Source organism: Eublepharis macularius, chromosome 6 (genome assembly GCF_028583425.1).
Source record: "Eublepharis macularius isolate TG4126 chromosome 6, MPM_Emac_v1.0, whole genome shotgun sequence".
NCBI lineage: Eukaryota > Metazoa > Chordata > Lepidosauria > Squamata > Eublepharidae > Eublepharis > Eublepharis macularius.
In genome coordinates, this window is record NC_072795.1 from 41,071,616 (window position 1) to 41,095,864 (window position 24,249).

General features: G+C 36.8%; 1 protein-coding gene across 5 annotated transcripts in view; it reads left to right on the plus strand.

The window, feature by feature from the left end:
- Window positions 1-23,555, plus strand: part of XRN1 (5'-3' exoribonuclease 1) — a 52,407-nt gene extending 28,852 nt beyond the window's left edge. The window contains exons 27-45 of one of the 5 annotated variants that reach the window (XM_054983683.1): window positions 770-905; window positions 2,012-2,068; window positions 2,804-2,936; window positions 4,641-4,710; window positions 5,800-6,025; window positions 7,313-7,408; window positions 8,273-8,368; window positions 8,458-8,572; window positions 9,072-9,133; window positions 9,826-9,942; window positions 10,465-10,587; window positions 10,764-10,911; window positions 11,082-11,263; window positions 11,695-11,808; window positions 11,918-12,032; window positions 13,894-14,057; window positions 14,151-14,461; window positions 19,266-19,304; window positions 23,415-23,555. In XM_054983683.1, the coding sequence (XP_054839658.1) occupies window positions 770-905; window positions 2,012-2,068; window positions 2,804-2,936; window positions 4,641-4,710; window positions 5,800-6,025; window positions 7,313-7,408; window positions 8,273-8,368; window positions 8,458-8,572; window positions 9,072-9,133; window positions 9,826-9,942; window positions 10,465-10,587; window positions 10,764-10,911; window positions 11,082-11,263; window positions 11,695-11,808; window positions 11,918-12,032; window positions 13,894-14,057; window positions 14,151-14,456 (2,260 nt within the window). In that variant the 3' untranslated portion in view covers window positions 14,457-14,461; window positions 19,266-19,304; window positions 23,415-23,555. Of the gene's footprint in view, window positions 1-769; window positions 925-2,011; window positions 2,069-2,803; window positions 2,937-4,640; window positions 4,711-5,799; window positions 6,026-7,312; window positions 7,409-8,272; window positions 8,369-8,457; window positions 8,573-9,071; window positions 9,134-9,825; window positions 9,943-10,464; window positions 10,588-10,763; window positions 10,912-11,081; window positions 11,264-11,694; window positions 11,809-11,917; window positions 12,033-13,893; window positions 14,058-14,150; window positions 17,221-19,265; window positions 19,305-23,414 lie in introns of those variants that run through there. The other 4 variants (XM_054983682.1, XM_054983684.1, XM_054983685.1 and 1 more) reach the window with 4 other exon arrangements.
- Window positions 23,556-24,249: the final 694 nt, after the last annotated feature.

The following is a 24,249-nucleotide window of genomic DNA, read 5'->3' on the forward strand; positions in this document are numbered from 1 at the left end:
CGACCTTGGGTCAGTCACAGCTCTTTCAGAATTCTCTCAGCTCCACCTACCTCACAGGGTGTCTGTGGGGATAATAATGACACTGTAAATTGCTCTGAGTGTGGCACTAATTTGTTCAGAAGAGCTGTATATAAGCACAAGATTGTGATGGTGGTAGTGGTTGCTGTTATTGAGTCAGAAATTATATAACTTCATATTAGTACTGCCATGCTAAACTGTTACTAAACTGAAACGCCTTAGAAATCTTTACAGAGGATTGCTTTTGCAGTTCAAGATATTTCATCTCCCATTATACCAGAAATCTTAAAATACTCAAGTACTGTATTGGCATAAAAACAAATCCTGCATGTATTGAGTAAGGAAGTCTGACAAGAGCTGAACTTGTGTTACAATAATGGAAAGCTGTTATACTGGTTTGACAGTGATTTTTAGCAGATGGAATCTTGCTCTGTTTGATTTTTTAAGGGAGATTTTTTTACTAACAGAACCAGTTCAAAGCATTAGGGTCTTCATGCTAATAATTATATGGATAATAGAAAATGACAGTAAGTAAGCAAATAATTATTTGGATACAAATGCAATTAGTCAGGCAGACTCAGTTCTGTACTTTTGGCTGTCTGTAAGCTTAGCCATTGAATCTATTGTGCAATGGATAACTGGTATACAAGCTTTATTCCTTGAATATTTCTTTATCTTAGACATAGTTTAAATTACTTGTAAATGTGATTCCTAGGTAATGTTTATTAATATGAAATCATTCTTAATCTAGTGCTGAGAAAGTTCAAGAAATCGTTGCGTGGCTCAAGGCTCATCCTGTCAGTACTCTTTCTCGTTCTTCTTGTGATTTACAAATTCTGGATGCTGCTATTGTTGAGAAGATTGAAGAAGAAATAGAAAAGTGCAAGGTACTTTTTAAATAAAAAGGTAGAGGAACTACAGATTTGTTTTACAGTAACAGTATATAGTAATGAGCGAGTAATTTATTTAGGCTGGATTTCACTAGTGCTGTTAGAAATCTGTGCTCAGTTAACTGGCAAAATAATTCTTAATTAATTTTGAATTGTAAGCTGCTTTATAAGTTACAGGAGCTTGGCTATAAAAGATGTAAAGACACAGGGATCTCTTCCCTGTATCTGAAGAAGGGACCTTTGACTCAAAACCTATGCTTCCTTAGGAAGGGTTTTCATCTGTTATATTTTTATGACCCATTATTCCTCCAGGGAGCTCAGTTCTGCTCACATGGTTCACCTTTCCTTCTCTGTATCCTCACAATAAACTTGTGACTTGTAGATTAGTCTGAGAGTGGTTGGTCATCCAGTTTGCTTCATGACTGAGTGGGTATTTGAACCAGATCTCTCTTGTTTCAAAACTCTTAATAGACTTATTGTTGTATTACTCTTTGATTGCGTAATATGGTTTCTTAAGATACATGTTCTTGAGTAGCCGTCTATTGTCCTCTCTCCTCTCCCACAAGCAGATCTCTTAGCAATTTGAGATGTATCCTGGGGGGGGGGCAGCTGTTTCAAGAAAAAGTCTAAAATCCTATTGACTATGCATAAATTGTTGGAACGTACAATGTTGCTATCTGGATTTTGATCAAAGATTTGAAAACCAAATGGGGGGGCAACCCTCCCTCCCCCCGTTTCTATAATCATATCTTCGAAATAAATTACCTTTGATCTGTATAAATGACAAGGCTCCCAAAGATCAAATTCTGTTTGAGATACTGGACTTGCCAAAGTTCTGTGAAGTCCATGACACTTCTGATGGTCTTTCTTCTAATACCAATATCCTCTTGCATAAGACTTCTTAGGCAAAAATAACATTAGTTTCTGTGCATGATTGACACGCCTGTTAATTAACAGTTATGTTAAAATATTGGTGATGTTATGTAGAAGGAAAGAGTGCTTTGCTACTTTGCACTGAAAAGTACTGCTTTTTATGGTATTTTATAAGGTAATGCTATCCTAGAATGGCTTGTTTTATTAGTTTTTATCTCTCATTCCTTCAGCAAAGAAAAAGTAATAAGAAAGTACGTGTGACTGTGAAACCCCACTTGTTATACAGAGTAAGTTTTCACTATTTGGGTACAGTTCTTGGAAGATATGACCAAAATGGGATTCTTTATGCCTTTTAAAAAATTATGTACTATCCAAAGTATAATCTTAATTAAACTCTTCAACAGTAAATTTATCAATATAGTCAGGTGTTACCTCATCCACCATAGTAAAGCATACCTTTACACTAGTTATTTCTGGGTTGTTTGGTTATGTGTGTGTGTTTTTTTACTGTAATTCTGAAGGTGTTACATGAAGCATGCCATGGAAAACTTCCTCTGTGTAGGCTAGCAGTAGTTTCATTAACCATGTAGATACAACCAACGTACATTTATTTTTGAGCATCTTTCCCCTGAAAAATACATCTGCTTCTCAGAGAACAGAATTATTGCTTATGGGGATTACTTTTGTAGTTGAACACTTTCATCTGTGCTTTGACACAGTGGGTTGGATCCTGTTAATAAGAACCATGTGCACAAGAGAGGGACTTTTCCTCAACTCTTCTCTCTCATGGCAGCACTCTGACTCTGCCCTCCCCCACCCCATGCTGTTCTTGGGGAATCCCCCAGGAAAAGCATTTTTGGCTGCTGGGGGCAATGTGTGCTTCTGTGCATAAAATTTACATGGAATCTGACCTAATGTATTTAACTTTTAAAGGCATATGTTAGTGATTTTCTTCTGAAATGTTATAGTAGTACACATTTGAAGGCTTTTGCTGTGATTTCATTAGTCTTGGTTCATACCAGCCTTTAGAACAGCAGCATGGAACCATACCCGACCGCGAAGCAGAATATCGACTGTTTGACCGTGTTGTGAATGTGAGAGAGAGCTTTTCAGTTCCAGTTGGTCTTCGTGGTACTGTAATTGGAATTAAAGGAGGTAAAATTAGATTACTGATATATGGATACTCTCTCTGCTTTTAAAAATCATTTAATAGACATAGGTGAAATTAAAAATAATGTATTATTTATTATATAAATTTTTGCTTACATATGAAATGGGTTAATATACTTTTAGCTTATTTATTGTAGCACTTTTATGGAATATCACTGTAAATGACAGGTCCTGACATAAGGAGAAAAGAGTTGCAAGGGTAATAAAATGCATGATCTGGTTTGGCTGCAAGATTTTTTCTCCCATGAACTCACAGACATTGTGTAAGTGCCTCAAATATAAGCTGTTTGAAGAGGAGAGAGAAGTTCTGATGCTTTTTGGATCAAAAGAGTTTCATGTACCTTCAAGGTAGAACTTTATTGTGACAAACTTTTGTAAATCAAATCTGCTTTGTCCGTAGTCAACTACTTAATTATGTCTATATTTCCTGAGTACTGAGAAGAGAAGAAAATTTGTGGGAAGTAGTTTTTTTTTTTTTTAAACAAAATGAGACGAAGCGTGCAATAGATAGCCATAGGGCTTCGGCCAGAAAAGCAATAAACATATTATTATTTTTAAAAAAAAGAAAAAAAAGATAGCCATAGTGCTACAGTGTAGTATAGAGAATAAGTGAATAAAGAACCCAATCAGATGAATGCAAGACCTATACTGAGTAGATTCTGTATTAATTTATGCTCTGCATAGTACTGTGACACATACAGCTGTCTCTTGCTCTGCTTAATGTTTGGCCTCACTTTGTAAATAAAAGGGTTTTTTTCTTGTACTGGGGACATACCTACAATCTTAGATGACTACTACATGCATCAGATGGAGAGGATTTTTGAAGTTTATGCTACAATTAGTTTCTTAATCTAAAAAGTGCCCCTTGACTTTGTGTTTGCACTAGCACTGCTACGTCTCTGGAATGTGAAAGTCAGTTAATTAAGGACAAATTTCAAATGAGCCATTGACAATAGTCTAGCCTGTTTAGAAAGATTCTGTACAACATGTTAGGAGACGTTTTGGGATTAACTCAGTAAATTAGGGTTGGCCATTTGACCAGTCAAAAAAGATTTAATCAACTGTCTGGTCAAATATTGGTCAAGTATTTCTAAAGCATCAGCTTTAAAGGATCTTTGTTGCAGTTTCAATAATAACAATTTGCTACTCATGCTGATTATAGTAAATTAGTCAAGTGTTCTGAAAGAACGAAACTACCTGTTTAAGAAAATGCAATGAATTATAACTTTAGATGTGACTTCACTGACCTTCTAACTGATTTTATTTCTGAAGATCAGGGTTATGCTGCAGTTTCACTTTCAAATATATCTTAAAAATGAAATTTAAAAAGAAAAAAAGCAATGCAGTATGAACAGAAGTTGTTTTTAGGGGCAGTTGAGCTAAGTAGGTAGAGAGCTGGTAAGAGAAGCAATGCTGTGATGCTGTTTGCCCCTGCCTGCAGCATAGCTTCAGGGGCAAATAGCCCTCACTAATAAATGTCACCAGATTGAAATAAAGAAGGAAAGATGTCACTTACACAGTGACCTAGAACCCCTGAAACAGCACCAAGTTCCTGTAGGTAGAAGAGTCTGTGAGAGCTACAAGGGATAAGAGTTTAGCATTTGAAGATCAGGCTAGCAGTGCTAAATCAATAGTTTTGTTAGTCCCTCATTTTATCTGTGGGGATTATTTATTGTGTTCTTTTTTCAGCTAGTAGAGAATCTGATGTGCTGTATGAAGTACTATTTGATGAAGAGTTTCATGGAGGCTTAACAATAAGGTTTGTAGAAATAAAGTTATTGACATATTTTTTCAGTCTGGTGCCTGAGCTTGTAGGAAAAGATACAATGATTCCACAGAAAAGTGTTCTTTAAGTTTTTGTTAGTGTTTCTAGTGAGTAAATTTTTACAGTCCTTATTGTAACAAGCATGGCAGCATGCTATAAAAAGAATTAAGATTATTTTTACTTTATAGTTGAGGCAGAAAAACAAAAAAGGAAAAATCAAGAAGAAACCTAATGCAAATAGTATGTAAAAGCAAAAACAGCTAACTGGTTTGAAACATACACACACATATATAATATAGACAATAGCTGCCATTTCCTCTAGGGGATCTGTCTGGAAACTTCCACTTTGAGCTGGGCAGTGACGTTGTTTTGTGCTCTGTGAAGAGTTCTTTAAATTTACTTTTATTTTAATCTTAATTCTTCTTTTAACTTCTCTTATTTTCTTCTTTCTGGTTTATTGGTTGTGCGCTGTTATCTTAAAGTAGCTTCTTTGGCAAACCCGAGTGTTTGGGTTTTTTTTTTTACTATGTCCTTGCAAGGATGCTGACTTGGTTTAATTAGTCTTTCTGTTGTGTGAGAGGGAAGCAGTGGGGGAGTTGGTTGGTAGGAGATTCATGATAAGGAGACTTCTATATTCTCTCTTTCACAGTATAGGTAGCTACAGATTTACAGTGCAGTTCTAAGCAGAGTTACTCCAGCCTAAACCCATTGAAGTCAATGGGCTTAGACTGGAGTAACTCTGCATAGGATTGCACTGTTAGTTATCTTACAGCGATTTTGTCAAACCGATATAGACAGTATATAAATACAATTTATATTCTGTGTTTTAGGTTGTTAGTCTCTAAAAAGCTACTGGACTCAAATACTGCTATTCTGTGTGTGTATATTTCAGACCATTAGGCTATGTTTACCTTGACATGCCTTGCGTAGTAGAATTCTTCATGATTTTTTTCAGCTCTTTGGAATTATATCTCAGAAATCTACCTCCCACATTTTGTCTGGCTGCACGTGAACAGTAGGCAGTAGGCATTTAGCATAACTAATTAACACAAAATCTTCATTTAGCTTTTTTTTCCCCCTTAGGTGCTCACCTGCCAGAGGGTACCGCATGCCAACCAGTGCCTTAATTAATATTTCTCATGGCCATCGGTCTGAAACAGGAAACCAGAAGCTTACAGCCATAGTCAAACCCCAGCCAGCTGTGAGTCCCTACAGCTCATATTCATCTGAATCATTTTCTGTATCTTCACAAAAAGCACATCTAGGAGGCCTCAACCATTCCCCTCGTTCCCTCTTTGTTCCAACTCGAGTAAGTCCATATTTAGTTCTTCAAATTAAGTCACAGAAATTGAGCTGTTGCTCAAACTAGATCTCATTTGATGCAAACTAAATGTTTTGGTTTTCATGGTAAAAACGTTTCCTGATTATAGTAATAATAGCTAGGTCAGATTCATCCAACTTTGCTCTAGGTGGCAGATAGAATGATCATAGCACTGTTCTTTGGCTCTGGGGAAAATGGAGGGCATTATTTTGACAAAAGTGCTGCTTGGGGATGTTTTTCCTTCTTTTAGTATGTGTTTGGAATCTATTCTGTCCAATAACATTATTTGATAGAGCAATGTGTTTGACAGATTTTCCTGTGTACAAGTGCACTAAGAACATTTTTTTTTATTTTATTGGAAAAACAGAATTTGCGAAAAACTCACTACAGAAGGTGACAAAATTCCAAAATCGTTACGTAAAAATATACATCACGTTATACAGATCTTAATAGTTAAGATAACAAAATATAATTAAAATAGCGATGATTGCGAAAGGAATATGGAGAATCTTTGTTCTTTAAAAGTTTTTCCAATACCGGATATCTCTTATTCAGGAAATTTGACTCTGACATAGGATACTCATATGACTTCCTAATATCTGCTATTTTGTCGAAGATTATATAATCCCACAAGCACATGTACCACTCCTTTATCTCTATGCACTAAGAACATTTGATACAATTTAGATACGACACGTAACTTTTAGCATATCAGAAAATTGATTTAAGATGATGTTAAAAAGAGATGCAGCCCAGTAGTAATCAGTGAAGGCAAACAAATGTGGTTAGTTACACTTGTCTGTGTAACTCTTAATTTGAATGTCTTGGCTTAACCAACAAATATTTGATAGGAGATTGACACAGAGGCCCTCCAGCATAATTGCAGAAGACTAGTTATTGGTAAGTTCAAGGATATGGTTGAAAAATGTGACAACACAGCAAAGAGTTTGCCTTTTCTATCTTTATTTTCTGTCATTAGGGACCTAGTTCTTGCAGAATAAAGCATGATGAGTCTTCATTTCCCTTAGAGGCACTAATGGCCAGAATTTGAGGTCCTGGCTCATTAATGTTGATGAGAGGGTGCAGGACCTAGTGTATATAAGCACATACATGGTTTTGCTAGTAGCTGTGAGTTTTCTTCACCCAATGATAGTTGATTTAACTTTATGATCATTTTTGGGAGGGTCATTCTGATGAAAAACAATCATAATTAATAAACTGCTTTGAAAAAAAGTGAAAAGCTACTCTGCTTTACTCTCGCAACTGATGATTTAGCAGCTGAGTGGACGACAGCAGAACAGTCTCAAGTCTGAAAATGAGAAGCCCAGTTCTCTCCAGAAAGGAGCATTAGATGGCAATCAAAAATATAAAGTAAGTGGTTATTTTCTTTCTACCTGCTATCTGGCCTCTGTTAACTTTGTATGGGAGACAGGGCTTGAATGTTTATTTAGGAGGAAGAAAATGTTAAAGTATCAAAACATAGTATATGCATTGTATTAAATGGTACACTATTCAAGAAGTAAGCTCATGAAATGCATCTCTCTAATTTTGGATTTCATGTAACTGTTTTGTGGTTTTACCTATTTAGTAAAGTTAAACCTTGTCTTTCCTTCTGGCAGACTTACCCTGGAGTTGATCAACACTAAAATATGAACCCCTTCTTCCCAGTTTGTAGTTGGCAGTCTTCTTATATTGCTTGGCTGGGAGGCATCAACAAGCTACATTCTTAGCTTAAGCTGTAGAGCATATTGTGTCTGAATTTGGAACACACCAATTCAGCTATCACTGAATTAATTGAAAAGGCTGTAGTCACATAAAATGGAAACCCATTGTGCTCTGAATATGGGAATCCCACCCAGCCCCAGAAGCTACAAAGGAAAAAGCAATAGTTAGCAATATGCAGGGGTGGGATGGGATGAGACATCCATGCTGAGTTGTGAGATCCTGTGACAAGGTCAGTGTGTGAATATGGGGTGGAGCAGTAACAACAAAGAGGGGCTGGGAAGAGTAGTGTATATGAAAGAAAAAAGATGTGCAGGAGAACATGTCTATACACACAAAGACTATGTATAAAGTAGGATAAAGGAAGAAATCTATACAAGAGATACCCCAGAAATCAAGCAGCAGGCAGACGTAGCAGATGTCCTTACATTCTCTTTGTCATTAAAATCCACACTTTTTTAGTATGGCAGATCTTGTATAAATAGGTTTTTTGGGTTTTTTTCCCCTTACCAGGCTCACAGTAAACAAGATGATGAATTTTGCAGCATTTGGCAATCACTACAAAGCTCTGGAAAGTCTCCGCCTGCCCAACAAAATAGACATGAGAAGGTGAGTTTATATCTCAAGAGTGTATATTGTGCGATAAATCTTCTGTGCAGGATATTGCTACTGAAAAAAAACCTCTTTTTTTTTTTTAGGGTGGAATTGTACCTCAGTATATAAAACTAAATACAGGTGGCCAGTTCTGTAAACCAGGCTTCAATGATAGTAGCTTCAAAGGGCAGCAAAGAAAACAAGAGTCATTTAAAAAATGTAAGTACTGTTATTTTTAAAAATCTCTAACACTCAGTTCTAGAAAGCAGTAGTATTTGACTTCTAGAGAAACCTTCCAACTCGGGCAGTAGTAATGCTCAAGAAGGGGAAGATATGCTTTTGCCAGTCAGATCCCACCTACTAGTTTTCAAGAAAGGGGTGAGGTGGGAGGAGATATTGACTAATTCTGATTTGTTATGATGATTTTTGTAGTTTGATTTTGTATTTTTATAGTAGACTGTACTCATTTTACCACAGCTCTTTTGCTGTTCTGCAACATCCTACCTCTATTCTGTGGAGAATTTGCACTGTGTTGTGGAGACTGTCTGCTATAGCTTTGCACCTAGATTTCATTCCTTTTTACCAATTTCTGATGGGAAACAGCAAGAAGGAAGTGGGAAAAGATTGCCTGGATTTGGACAAAAACCCTCTGTCTTTCTAGTCAGTTTTTAAACACATGACTTAGCTTATTTGGTTAATATTGTGAACTTTGTTGTAGCCAAAGAAGATCCTAAAGGACCAAGAAATGAAGGTCAATCACATAAAATAACAAATAAATCGGTAAGTGTAATCTTAATGTTTTGTGCGTTAATTCTGATAACTATAGGAATGTTCAGGTTCCTCCAGTCACTGTTGATATGCTTACATTAGACAGGGCCTCTTCATTTTCTAGAGCCATGTTGAGTGGTGTATGGTATGCAGAGACTACTGCCAGTATGCATGGAATCATGAGCTAGGATTGAAATTACATACAATGTATGATTGGGAGGATTTGGTCTTGAATTTCTTTTGAGAGCATTTTTTGATAAGGGAAAGGGGGAAGCAAAGATTGCAATAGATGTTACAAGCCCTTTGATATGCCTTTGGTAGCTCTTTCTGTCTTCATCATGGTTTAGATTGACAGCAAACTTTCTGAAGCCTTGCCAACATATGTTTTTTCACACACACACACACACAAGTTCATGAAATATATGAAAACAATGCCTTTTGAGTATAATTGCCTGGCATAGCTAGTGATGATGCACTGCACCAGTGTTTGTTCTGTTGCTGATGACTGATTTTAGAAGATTAAAACTAGTGTCAAGTATTAAATGATATAAGCAACTGCACTGTTAGGATCCATTCATGTATAGGAATCATAGTATGTTAAAAGGCCTGTACTGCTTCTACTTTTGCCTTTTAAAATATTTAAAATTTATATTTAAGCTAACAATGAGATGGTAAAACATAAATAATATTCCTGTCTGTATAAGAATTTTCCAGGTGCTAATAAATACAATGTGAAGCTTTTAAAGAGAAATGAAGGTCCAACTATACCAGTAGAGCAAAAGCCTGCAGTTGATAGTGCCAGTATAACTGAGAAGGTACAAGTAAGTATTAGCATGCACCTGAGCATATTCTGAGATGGAAAAGCATTGGCAAGTGAATAGTGTATTGTATTTTAATAAGACAAAGTTGCATTTTTTCATGACTTCTTCCACTATAGAATTGAAACTTTGCAGGATACTAGCAGGACCACCTATTCATTTCTTATTTTAAAATTTATTTATTTTTATTTTATTATATTCTCGGCTAAAACATAAAAATTAACAATATATCAATTAAAATGAAGCAAAAACAGCAGCATAAAAATTATTTCTAAAATCAGAGTAGCAGAACTGTGACAATAAGGGAAGGCAGCAATAAATATCAGGTAAGTGATGAAACAAGAGCAAGGTCTGGGTTGTAGATAAAGTACAGAGAGAAAAGAACATTTACCTCCTAGTTAATCTTAAATAGACTAAACTTCACAGTTGTGTTTAAATCCAACTGATTTCAATGGGATTTGAACATGTTTAACCTTTTTTGGACTGTGCCCTTCTAATTAATACTTGTCTGCTTATATTCCTTAGAATGGGTCTGAACTTGAAAGCCTTTTGGCATCTTTGAAAATTTCCAAAGAAAAGGAAGTGCAATCTTCTTATTCCAAGGAGCCAACGAATGAAGAACATCTGTCTCCTCAGTCTTTTGCTATGGTTTGTATGATGTATCTTATATTAGCTACAAAGTTTAGATTAATTTCCTTGGCTCCTGTTTTTAATATACTAAAGATTAATACAACATACTCACAGACCTTCATGATAAATGCTTAATTTTTCTATCTATAAATGCTGCCATTTAATTTCACACTCTTTTTTTTCTTTAAAAAAAGAAAGGGACACAGATGCTCAAAGAAATTTTGAAGATAGATGGTTCAGACACAGCAGAAACAAAGCCAGTGTTTAATGAAGTTTCTACTTCCACTTGTAAGCAGGACTCATATGGACCTGCCTCACAGCAGAGACATACAAAAAAGATGGGTATGTACAAGAGTGTCTCTCTCTCATATTAGAGAATTTTTGGTTATATGTGTTTTGTTAAATGCATTTTGACTAAATAATACATTTTAACATCTAATGATATTTTTGTGATTTACTTCATTCCACTCTGATAACTGTATGTTCATTTTTATGTTATGCTATATTGATAGCTGCTTTCATGAACAAATCCCCAGCCACAGGAGGGCCTCAGAACACACAAGCCATGGAAGCTGGAGGCTACCCTCCTTATGGCCCACCCAACTCATTGTCCACACCAGTGTCTGAGCTTTCTCGTATCTGTTCTCTTGTTGGAATGCTGCAACCAGATTTCTCATTCCTCAGAACTCCACAGGTAAAAACCGTAGCTCTAAATAGTAGCTCTACAGATAACTAAACAAATAAACCATCATTTTTAAGCCCTGAAACACCAGAACAGTTGTTAAGATTTGTAACTGTGTCATACTGAGCTTTAATTGATAGTGAGTTTTAATTGCAAGAGTCATAAACTTGAAGTATGCATTCTTAGGAGCCAGTATATGTCTCCCTTAAACTTTACATGTATTATATTGAAGGCTCCTTTCACTGCAACCATTATCAGTGCTTTTAGTGTCTGTTCCTTGGCTAAACTTTACTAGGAAACTCAAAGAATTGCCCAGGGTTACAAGGTAAATACAATGCACTACTTTTCCATCTCACCAATATAATCGCTCTTTCGTTGTAGATCTTTTTTTCTTGTTGTAGGATACTGAAAATAAAATGATGCATTTTGTTTTTCTTCTGTAGACAATGACAGTTTGTCAGGTAAAGCTATCAAATGGCTTATTGATACACGGACCTCAGTGTCATTCTGAAAATGAAGCCAAAGAGAAAGCTGCACTTTTTGCTTTACAACAGTTGGTGAGACCAATATTCAAAATGTTTTATAAAATTTTAATATGGTTATCTCCATTTATTAGCTGGTTACTCTCATTCTGTTTCAAAACATTAAACATTTGTTCTTTAACAGAGCTCCGTTGGGATGAACCTTACTTTACCACCACCTCCAGTATTTCCAAATTATCAACAAATGGGAGCCCTTGTGCCAGCTGGATCCATTCCTCCAGTCTTCACTCAGCATGCTGGTAAGCATCTGAATGCTTCATTCTCCGTCATTGGAGGAGAGGGCTTGGAGCCAGCTCCTGCAGGGCCCGTGCCACCTCTTCCACCACCTTAGTGGCTAGTTGAGCAGCAGGAGGGCCAGCTCCAGCTCCTGTGGTACCCTCACCGCCTTCTCCACTGCCTTAGCGGCCAGCTCAGCGGCAGGGAAGACTGGCACTGGCTCCTGCAGGGCCCATGCCGCCGCCTTAGCAGCCAGCTGGGCAACGGGGAAGCCCGGAGCCGGCTCCTGCGGGTCCTGCGCCGCTGCCGCCTCTTCCACAGCAGCCAGCTGGGCAGCAGAGAAAGTCGGCGCCAGGTCCAGCAGGGCTCGCGCCACCTCCGCCACCGCCTTAGAGGCCAGCTGGGCTGCAAGGAAGCCTGGTGCCAACTCCTGCGGGGCCTGCACCGCTTCCTCTGCCTTCACCGCGGCCAGCTGGGCAACAGGGAAAGCTGGAGCCTGCTCCTCTGGGCCCCATGCCACCTCTGCCACTGCTGCAGTGGCCAGCAGGGCAGCGGGGAAGACCTAGATTAGCTGCTTGGTGGGGATCTCCCCGCCAAACAGCTGATCCGCAGGTTTAAATGCCCCTCTCTGTGCTGCTTCACAGTGGCACGGAAAGGGGATTTAACCCCCTGCTGGCAGGATTAGTTGCTTGGCAGAGATCTCCCTGCCAAACTTTACCCGAATCCCAAATTGCACACCCCTATACATGTCATAATCCCTTATCCTATATAGTTTAAAATTGGTAGATAAAATGCAATTCTTTCTGAAAGGTTATATCGTCTCATGCAACTGAAATTTGGGAAATTCAAGGGTCATGTCTCAATGACATGAAATTCATATGACTGTACCGATATACTCTGATTTGTCTCTTACAATGGCCTGAGATGAATTTCCCTACAAGCTTAAGCAAATGTTTCTCATGGAATAGATGTTACTAATCTGTGATCTATTTCTTATTCGTACTGTAAAGTTTTATTCTCAGCAACAATTCCACTAGAAGCTTATATGTTCAAGAATGTACAGCAAGGACTTAACTACACAACCTACCTTGCAAACATGAAAATGAAGCAATTGTCAAACCTGCTTCTCTCTTTATTCAACCAATAATTTTATTGTCAGACAGGGGTCTGCAAGAAGCTGAAAGTATACCTATGTACATATCTCCTTTGCATTCTTTAAAGCTGGAAAATTTATTGTCCATTACAGGACAAAAAGATTGAATTAGGAGAGAAAACTAGCAAGTCATTTCAGCAGTGCATTTGGGCTTGAAGAATGCATTGCACATTCACTTGTCATAAAATGTGTCAGTTAGGTCCTGTGAAGAGTATACCTTGCTCTCCAATTTGTGGGGTGGTTGGGGACCACATACATAATGGAGATTTGGGTTACTGTGAAGAATCTTTTTTTATGTAGTAATTGTTGGGGAAGCGTCCATTCGCTTATATTTATAGTTCATTTGTTTACTGAGAACATAAATGAAGCAAAGATGAGTCACCTGTCACAAACTTGTCCCATGGTATAAGCAAGTCACAGACGTCAATGTTTCAAGTCACACAGTAGCTTGCTTTGTAGAGCAATAAATTGTGTAGCAACTATCTTTTCATACACACATTATAATGTGTATAACAATTCTGTTTATGTGAGAAGGCTGCAACTGATTGTAACTCCAGTTCCAAATTCTTAGTCAGGATTCCTAAAAAGTATCTGTTTTTTATGACCAGAAGTCACAGTAGTTTGTATTGGACTGGGAAATGATCAACTTTATGTTGTGTGGCCAGATTATACTATGTTGATCCATAAGCAACAATAATGGAATCTATTTAAAAATGTTATTCTTTTCACAGCTAATATATTTCCTTCACCATCTCATCATGCATTTGGCCCAGTGCCATGGGGAGCACCAGTGCCAGTTCATGGCAAACCTTATTATCCTGGTTCATATCCTGGCAATATGCCACTTGCAGGCACCGTTCCAGTTGGCACACACAATCAGTTTATACCTTTGCAGGTAAGTTTGATGGCAGCTCCACATCTTATATAAAATGTGAGTTTAAAAATGCTTCTCAAAGTTTTGAAGAATAACAGTTAATCTTTTTTAAAGGTGACTAAAAAAAGGGCTGCTAGCAAGATGAATTTTGATTCTAAGGACTTCTCAGGTACACTTCAAGATGTGCAATTAAAGAATGAACAGTCAGTATCTTCTGACACCAGAAAACTGAATCCGCAGGATGCTGCTTCAGATTCTTTAAGATGTCCTCAAGCTGCTCAACCCATAGTTTCTTTTCAAGAGAAAATGGCTTCTTCAAGTTCCAGTTCATCTCATAAAAAATCAACGCCAAACGTTTCCATCAAACGAAAGCCAAGAAAATTGGCTGTCAATTTTGGTGCATCCAAATCTTCAGAATAAGTATGGTAGTTAAAGGCTTTTATTCTTCTTAGTGTTAAAAAACCAGTAAATGCTACTTTGAATTTTAAGCATAATCATTTGAAGGATGTTTGAATAGTTAATCTCTACTCAATTATAGCTTTTTTTTTTAAAGTATGTTTGCTACAGAGCTTGGTTTGACCTGATAAAAGTCAAGAAACTCTGAATTAAGGTCACTCTTCTATCCGTCGTGCCTAGGTTTCTAAAACAGTGGCTTTTATGAACTGTCCCAGCAGAGGAGCAATAACATGGACATGGGAGTCCTAATTCAGAATTGCCTCTTTTTAACCAAGAGATGAGAGGCTTCAATGAATCTTTAGCATGATTGTTTATATTTTGTCTCCTTTTTAAATGATGATGCCATAACTTCTAAAAAGTGATTTATTTATATGTGACCTGCATATTTTGTTTCTTTATTTTGGGGTCTCTTTTGATCTGATACAATGATAATAGAATGTAACTATTGTGGCACTGCCAGGTTTGCTTTACATTGATTCATTTCTAGGAGTTATGCCAAAGCAGCATAAGAGCTCAGACACTGTACAGAATGATTGTAATAGCCAGTCTTAACTAAAATGGCACCATTACTTAATCATTGACAGAGAAAAGCAGAGTAAATGCTTCGGGGTTTGATTTATATAATAGTCTAAATCTGAATATGTTAAGAGGTACCCACACCATTTTACAAGTTGTAGTTTGGCAAACCTGTTAGTTAACTATTGCATGGTTTCCACTGCAGATGGAGAATGGTCCCTTAAATTAAAATTATTTCAAAGGCTGTAGTACTTTGTTCTGTAATAGTCCATATACATTGAATCTGATACGTATAACCATTGGTTCTAAAATCGAGTAGTTTCATAAATATGAGAAATCTCTATTCAAAATTAGTGTGTGTTTGTAGGCTGGTAGATTTAAATTTAACATTTTTTTTAGGAAGATAGTGGACTGCCCACTTTTACCCAGCCTCAATTCTTATCTTGGTTCTTCTGTGCTATCTTCCTGTCATCAAATGTTTTACAACCCCATCCCTATATTCTGGAGAGGTAAAATATAAATGTGAGGGATACCATTTTACCAGCAAGTTTCAATGTTTACAGAATCACAAATTTATTTTTTAGCCTGAACAATCTTAAGGCTTCTCCTTCGTTAATGGGTTAGATCTCTTCATTCCAAAAGTCACATCTTACTTTTTTCAGAGCAGAGATCAATCTGTATGTGGAGAAAATGCCTGTTAGTGTGTCCTCATCCTTGGGTACATTTATCTAGCACTTCAGCATCCCGCTATGTGAATAGAAAGCGAAAAACCCCACCTCTATCAGGATAATGGGGAGTTTCTTTTTCTGAGATGCATATTTTTTTATATCACAAGTATTTCCATCATTCTTAATTTAAAAGTAATGTGCATTGCAATAAGGGAGTTGACTGTTCACCATGTAACTGTGTGCGCTCCTGCCAAAGTGAAAAATCCCTGAGTACCGTTTATTTCAATTAGAGAAGAAAAGTAAATGCTTAATGCTGCCACAAATAGTAATCAGATGTAAAGTCATTTAAGTTGGCTGGATCACGCTTTAGGGTTGCCAGCCCCCCACCCAGAGGGGTGGACATCCCCTGTCCAGAGCTCATCTTTCCTGCCTCCATTCTGAGCAGCAGTGGGAGAAAAAAATAGCTGTTGGGCCTATGGTGTGATGTCACTTCTATGTATTTCCCAGTAGCAACATCATACCTCTCTAGGAATCTCTGGCAATTTCTAGAGAGGTATGATATCACTTAAGGATTTTCCTTGGAAGTGACACTATCACCGATGGCTCCCCCACCCCCATGTTCCACCTCAATCACTTAAGCCGAATGTTTCCATTTACCATCTCTGCATGACTGGCAGAGTACATTCATTGGTGTCATTTAAATTCTTTTTCTCAGAAAGCTCTCCAGATTTTTCCTGAGTCTCAAACAGAGGATGAATATAATCATAAAATCTCGTGGAGGAGGAGTTGTATTTTATTTACTTATATCATAGATAAATGACTTAATGTTCTCATTGGTTGGCATACCTAGGAACATTTTTTATTAATCCAGGGACAGGAATCTCTTAGATACTAAATATCCAGAGCTTATTATCGTCTCTTCTGTCTGCACACTAGTAATGGAGTCACCTAAAGGAGAGTTTATGAAAGGGTTGGTATCTGAAAACCAGCAAAATCATCATATTAATCTGTTGTTTATCAGCTATTTTCACATTGGTGTCTCGTGTTTTCAGAACTCAAAAAAGGTCCATTAGATGTTTTTTTGGTTCCCATTTATACTCTGCATTGTGTGTATTTCACATATTCTCTGTTCATCTGCAGATTCAGTGTTTTCTTTTTATATGGTGCCCAATTTTTAGATATATAATCTGTAATACATAAATAATTGGCTTCTGGCAGTTTATTCTCAATTTCAGTTTTTTAAAATAAAACTATATTGCTTATTTCTCTCAAAATGTATTTTGTAAATGCTGGAATTTTTCATTAAGATCTTGTACAGAGCAGTATTTTATTAAAATCTGAAAGGGAAGACTTTTATGTGCACATTTTATAGTTTCTTTTTTAAAAAGAACTTTACCTGTTAAATGAAACATTTTAAATTGGTATATAATTAATATGGGAGTGTATTTTTGTGTTTAGTGTTGTGCATTTTCAAAATTATAGCATGTAATTACGCAAAATACTGTGCAAAGGTATTTTAAAATATGAATGTAAAATATACACTGAAGGAATAAATCATATGAATTAAATACTATATAGAGTTTAATACAATCATTTAATAATTGACTTGGCCTTGTCTGCTTGGATAAGAAATATAAACTAAAATATTTTGCTTTCCAGTAGAACTGTTTTCAGTGACCTGGGCTGCTTCCACACATGTTGGATAATCCACTTTCAGTACTCTTTAGTGAACATTTGGAACTGCTTTTCCATGTATGGAACAAAAAATCCACTTCCAAAGGATTGCTAAAGTGCATTGAAAGTGCATTGTCCGAAGTGTGTGGAAAATTGCCCTGTTGATGTGAGGTATTGGCTTAATTTGCATTTTCTATGTTTCCTTAATCATTCAGATAAAACTATAGTACTTGGTATGTGTGTTCGTGACACAATTTTAATTATAGTGTTGAAAATTAGTCACTTTTTTAACTTTCAGCAAAGTCAAGGAAGATACAATTCAATGCATTTGCTCTGTTTTTTTAAAAAAAAAAATAGGAAAGGCCTGGAAGTGAACGGTAATAAGACTAACTATATTGTGACTTGAAGGGTTGCATTTTTAAAAATAATCCAGCCTGTGTTGCTAGTCCATAGGGTTTGATCTGGCAAGAATGCAAACTCAAGTATTGTTTACAAAAGCTGAGTACAAGCAAATGTCACCATACAAGGTCATAGAACTTCTTATGGGCTAGATTGCAGCTTAGGCAATTCAATATTGAATGTTTCAGTTCTGATACGGCAGATAAATTTGATACCTACATATGTGACACCTTTACTTTCCCAGATAATTTTTAACCATCCCAATATTCCCATTTACTTTTATACTAGACAGACAAGCAGAAATGGTTCCATGTTTGAGATTATTTCAAACTGAACCCTAGCATAGTATGTGCATAAAGGGACCACAGGGAGGCAAAGCTCAAAAGTGATTAATTACAGGCCTAAGTTATCAGACTGTGAGTTGAGGCTTCTATGAGTGGAATGATTAAGAGGTCTCCTCTCTCCCAGTTTCACAGAACCTGATGCATGACTAAACGGAATGGCTTATTCACTCTGAAACCTTCGAGGCCCTTCCCATGATAATCAGATGCTTCCTCTTTAGCACTATGCACAGAAGGAGGCACTCCATACTTATTTATCATGGATCTTATTGCTGTTTCCTCCTATATGATTCTGTTCAACTGTTCACACAGCACATTGGAAGCTGTAGGGAAGGGAAGACTTTTATTTTGAGTTACTCTAGGGAAGGGAAACTGTAGGGATACTGCCAAATTGACTGCAACTGCCCAGGCAAAGGATCTTGAGATCTTGATGGTTGATGTACAACTCACTGTTTCAGAAGCAGTGGACACAAATACACTGTGTTGGAATTTTATTAGGAAAGGGTTTGAAATAAAATTGACAGTAGAATCATACCTTTATATAGCTCCATTGTATAGCCACATTCAGAATAATTTGTCTAGTCTAGCTGTCCCTGTCTCAATAAGGATATTGTGGCTCTGGGAAAAGGTACAGAAAAGATTAACTAAAACAATCCATTAGAACATCTTCCCTGTGAGGGAAATCTAAACTCTTTGGGGGCTTTTTATTTTAGAAAAAAAATAATGGGAAGATGATAGAAGTTTTCAAAACTATGACTTGAGAGAGTAGATAGTTTTCTTCCTATCATGTAATTCATTGAACACTCAAATTGATCTGCAATAAATTCATAATGGATAGCAGGAGATAGAATGCATAAAATTCAGTAGAACTGGACTTGATGATGGTGACTTTTTGAAAGTATTATATTTTTTCTGTCAGTGGTGGCAAAGGAAATGGAGGCATGGACTTCGTGACATGTTAATGTGCTATGTGTGCAGTTATTTTCCATACTCAAGAGAGCTGCAGCCAATAACAACCCAAACAAATATGCAGTAAAATGCAGTTTAAGATAACAGCATTAATCTTACAGCGTTAAGAGCTGTTGATATAGCTAGGGAATAGTGTAGCATATGCTGAAGTTTCGCATTTCTCCACTATGACTGAGCTGTGCCTTGTATTACTGTTACCTCTACAGCACTTTGCAGTCCATTCATGCCTGAAACAATCTTGCAAGGTAAGTAAATAGTAGTTATGAATTGTGAAGGTAACATGAGGTGGTTCCCCTGGCAGATGTGTATCTTCCCTGTATTCCTTTCCCTAGCAACTCCTTTTGAGTCAAGTCTTCTGATTGTGTTTCTGATTAATGGGCGTAGTTGGAACTCAGCTCTGTTACATGACTAACTGATGTGTTGCATAAGTGCTAATAATTATCATGATAATGCAACCAAATTGGCTGGGTTTAGTTGAATTCTTTTATGTGGCACAAACCCCAAGTCTGAAGTGGCCTAAGGAGTGGTCTCCCCCTCACATTTCTCACAATTCAAAAAAAATGAAGAACTAAAATATAAAATCCTATCCAAACACATATATAGATATACAGAGTCACTCAAAATAATCAAAACAGGAAGTGCTTCAGAAGAATCTTAGAATTGCTGTAATCCACATACAACATGTCTCTGCTCAGAGGGCAACATGTTAGTTGATTGAAAACTTCATGTTCATTCTCCAGAAAAAAAAATTTTTTTCCCGTGATATTTTTAACAGAGGATTGGATCTAGACTAACTTTTTCCAGGGGTACAGGGGCCTCTACTTGTGGAACATAACCCCTTCCACCAGCAGTCCAAAATGCCCCCCGAAACACTGTTTTGGAGGAGAGGGCACCCCCAGAACAGGATTTCAAGGGGTATTTGGGTGTGCTGCAGGATGGGGGAATGCAAGAAATGCTGTGGATAAATCTTATTGTCTGGATCCAAGACAGAGAGAGAGAGTGGTTACGAATGGGGAATATTAATGTTCAAATTTGTGCTCAGCCACAAAGCTGTAATGGGGTTTATGAGGATTAAGGACCAATTCCATTTGCTGCTACCAACAGACATATAAGAGTTATTAGTCACTATTTTTTTTTGAAATTATATTTTATTGTAAATATAACTATGTAAACAGGGTATAAAGTACAACAACGAACATTCAATAAAACTTGTGAACTTTTTCAGTGTGAAATTAACCATACATAAACATTAGTCTCAGTTAACAATTGACGACCAATCAGCACCAGTCCAACTGTTGTCGGTGTCTTGATCCAACTACATAAAAACAATAACCAAAAAAAAAAAAACACCCCAAAAGGGGAAACAGAATTGTCACATCTCCCAATTCTGATATCTAGGTATCGTTATAGTAAGAATTAAGTATATAACAATTAAAGATAGGCCATGGAAAAGTAGAGGTCTTGTTTCACCTTATTTGTCCATTTTTCCTCTTTAGTCAAGTATTCCAAAAGTGGAAGCCACTGTTCTAGGAAATAAGATTTGTAATTTGGATTTTCCCTCTGTGCTATTTGTTCAGTAATTTTCTGCATGATGAAATGATCTCATATTCGGGCTTTCCAGCTCTCAACTGAAGGGGCAGATCTCTGTTTCCATTGTGCAGCAATTGACAATTTGGCGAGTGCCAAGAGTGAATAAATAAGATTTAGGCTATTAGGTGGGATCCCTGGGTCTTCCCAGTAATTTAGTAGTAGTATTTCAGGGGTCTTTGGAATCAGATGCCCTGTTATAGTTTTGATTTCTTTGATTATTTTGTCCCAGAATGAGCTTACATACTTACATCCCCACCAACAATGCATGTATGTGCCAAGCTCACTGCATTGTTTCCAGCAATTGGCCGACTGTGTCTGGTTGATGTGGTGTAGCTTGACTGGGGTCATATACCAATGGGAAATCATTTTTAGAGTTTGCATTTTTATATTTACAATGTTAGTTCGAAAATTGTGTGATTTCCAAATCATTTTCCATCTGTTATTTGAGGGATCAAAATTGCATTCCTTGGCCCACATTTTTTGATAAGACAAGATTTTATGCTTCTGTTTGTTTTCTAACAGAATTGAATAAATTTTAGATAATATGCCCCTATGACTCTCTATACTTTCTTTCAGAATCCCTTCAAAATGTGTTAGGGGCTTATCCCGTGCTTCTTTAATTTTTGGAGATTCAACAAGATGCTTGACCTGCACATATTCCAACCATGGGACGTGTGCTATTGTATTACTTTCTAGCTGTGTCTTCTTTAAAAGCTTACCTTTATCCAGAATATCAATTATTCGTGATTTGTTGTTAAGCCTCCACCATTTATAAGACTGTATATTGAGAGCAGGTAGGAACCAGTGTTGTCCCACAAAGGGTGATACTAAGGAGCATGTCTGAGTCAATTTGCTTCTAAGATTGTCCCAGATTTTGATATCGCTTAGCAAGAAAGGATTATTTCTTATATTGGGTGGGCGTTCAAAGCTCCTATTCCATATACATTCGTTTATAGGTCTTCCTAGTAAGTAGCTTTGCTCTATGGCCTTCCAGTCCGGCTCTGACTTAGTACTAGCTAACACTACCAAATTTTTAAGGTGAGAGGCTTTGTAATAGGCTGTGAGATCTGGTAGATTTAGTCCGCCCCTGTTTCTAGTTCTTTTTTAGTGTCTCCATGGGTATTCTAGCCTTTTTATTATTCCATATGAATTTGCTAATTTTGGATTGCCAATGGTCAAAGAATTTCCTTGGGATTGTGATGGGGATTGCTCTGAACAGAAAAAGAAACTTTGGAAAAATGAAAGATTTGATGAGGTTTACCCTTTCTATCAAAGAGAGCCCAGATTTCTCCCACTCCCCTAATAGGGAGTTAATAGACTGATTTATTTCAGAGAAATTAATTGTCAGCAAATCATTTCGTTTGAGAGGAATCTGAATCCCCAAATGTTTCCAGCTGTTTGTGATCCATTTGTAATTACAATTTGTTTCTATATAGTTAATTAGGTCTGGTTTTAGGTATATTGGGTAGATTTCACTTTTGTTTCCATTTATAGTAAGACCTGAGGCAATTGCAAATTCTCCTGTGATTCTCTCTAGTTCCTTGATTGAAGGTACAGGATCGGATATGTAGAGTGTCATGTCGTCAGCAAACAGAGACAACTTGTACTCCTTGCTGCCGACACTGAGGCCTTTTATTCTTGGGGATTGCCTAATATGATTTGCCAGTGGTTCAATTGCCAACGCAAAAAGGAGCGGGGAAAGCGGGCACCCCTGCCTGGTGCCTCTGTGCAATTTGATCTTCTCTGATTTGTTTCCGTTAATTTTGATTTGGGTAGAGGGGTTAGCATATAGGGTATGGATTGCCCTTAAAAATTTGTCACCAAAATTCATGTTCCTTAATAACTCTTTAAGATAAGGGATTTCCATGCGATCAAAGGCTTTCTCAACATCGAGTGCCAGAATGAGAGAATTTAATTTGTTTTGTTTTCCGAAATTGATGATATTTAGGGTCTTTCTAATATTATCCGTTAATTGTCTGTTTGGTATAAATCCTGATTGGTCTAATTCAATATAATTGGAAATAATTTTATTCAATCTGGCTGTTAGAATGGCTGTAAATATTTTCATGTCCTGGTTCAACAATGTAATGGGCCTATATGATGAAGGGTTAGTGGCATCTTTACCTGGCTTTAGTATGACCACCATGTTTGATTCCGTCCAGGAAGGTGGCATTTTCCCACTCTCTAGAATGTTATTACAGATTTTAGTAATATATGGGGCTAACTGAAAAGAAATTTTTTTATAGTATTCAGCGGGAAACCCATCGTTGCCTGGGGCCTTGTTATTTTTTAGGTTTCTAATTATTTCTTGGGTTTCTTTAACCGATATTTGTTGGTCTATTAATTGTTTGTGTGTTTCAGATATTTTTTTGTATCTCCCACTCCTTCCTAAATAATCATTGATTGCTTTCAAATTTGGGGTATCTGATGTGTACAACTTTTCGTAGAAGTTATGAAAGACTTTGGTAATAGATTCCAATTTTACCTGAAGTTGCCCAGCCTCATCTCGTATGTGGTTTATGAGCCTATTAGCCTTCTTTTTACCTACCTTCCAGGAAAGTATTTTCAAGCTTTTTGAGTTGTTTTGCCAAAATTTTTGTTTTAAAAAAATTAGGTTTTTCTGAATATCTGTAGTTTCCAATGCCTCTAATTTTTTCCTTTCAATTGATAGTTTTTTGTAGGTATTTTTACTACAAGTTTTTTTATGCATCTGAGTTATTTTTTCCATTAGTTCCAATTTTGACCTCTCCTTTCTTTTCTTGTAGGCAGAGGCAATTGAAATACATTTCCCCCTGATTACCGCTTTCATTGCATCCCATACTATATCATCTGGGACCTCTCCATTTGAATTAAGTTCAAAGAAATTTTGCATTTCTTCTAAAATACTCTTTTGAGCGGCTAAATCAAATAAAAGGAATTTATTTAAATGCCAGTTTGGTGTCCTGGTTATTTTTTCTGCTAAACTTATCGAGCATTCCACCCACGCATGATCAGACCACAAAATTGGACCAATTTTTGAATTTGGGATTTGTCGTAATAAATTTGGTGACGCCAAAATATAATCAATTCTGGTATATGTTTTGAACCTGGGTGAAAAATAGGTAAAGTCTTTTTCCTTTGGGTGATGATTTCTCCACACATCAATTAAATCGAATTGTTTCAAAATATTATCTAATTGTCCAATCTTTATAGTGTTGGTCTCTTTCAATTTGGAGTTCTTTTGTTTAGGTTTAGAATGGTCTAGATTGGGATTAACTATTAAGTTCAGGTCTCCCCCCAAAATGATATCTCCGACCTGGAAGGCTTTTAATTTGGACAAGGTTTCTTTCAAAAATAGGTTTTGATTATTATTTGGGGCATATACTGATGCTATTGTTAATTTCCGTGAGTCAAAGGTGCCTTTAAGAAACAAATACCTGCCATCCTTGTCCTGCTCCGTAACTATGTTTTCAGATCTAACCCTTTTTGAAATAAGGACTGCCACCCCCCTCGATTTTGAATTTCCAGTCGCTAAATATTGGAGATCCCACCATTTGGATTTGAATACCTTTTCCACTTTTGAAGACAGGTGTGTTTCTTGTAAAAGAAGGAAATCTGGAC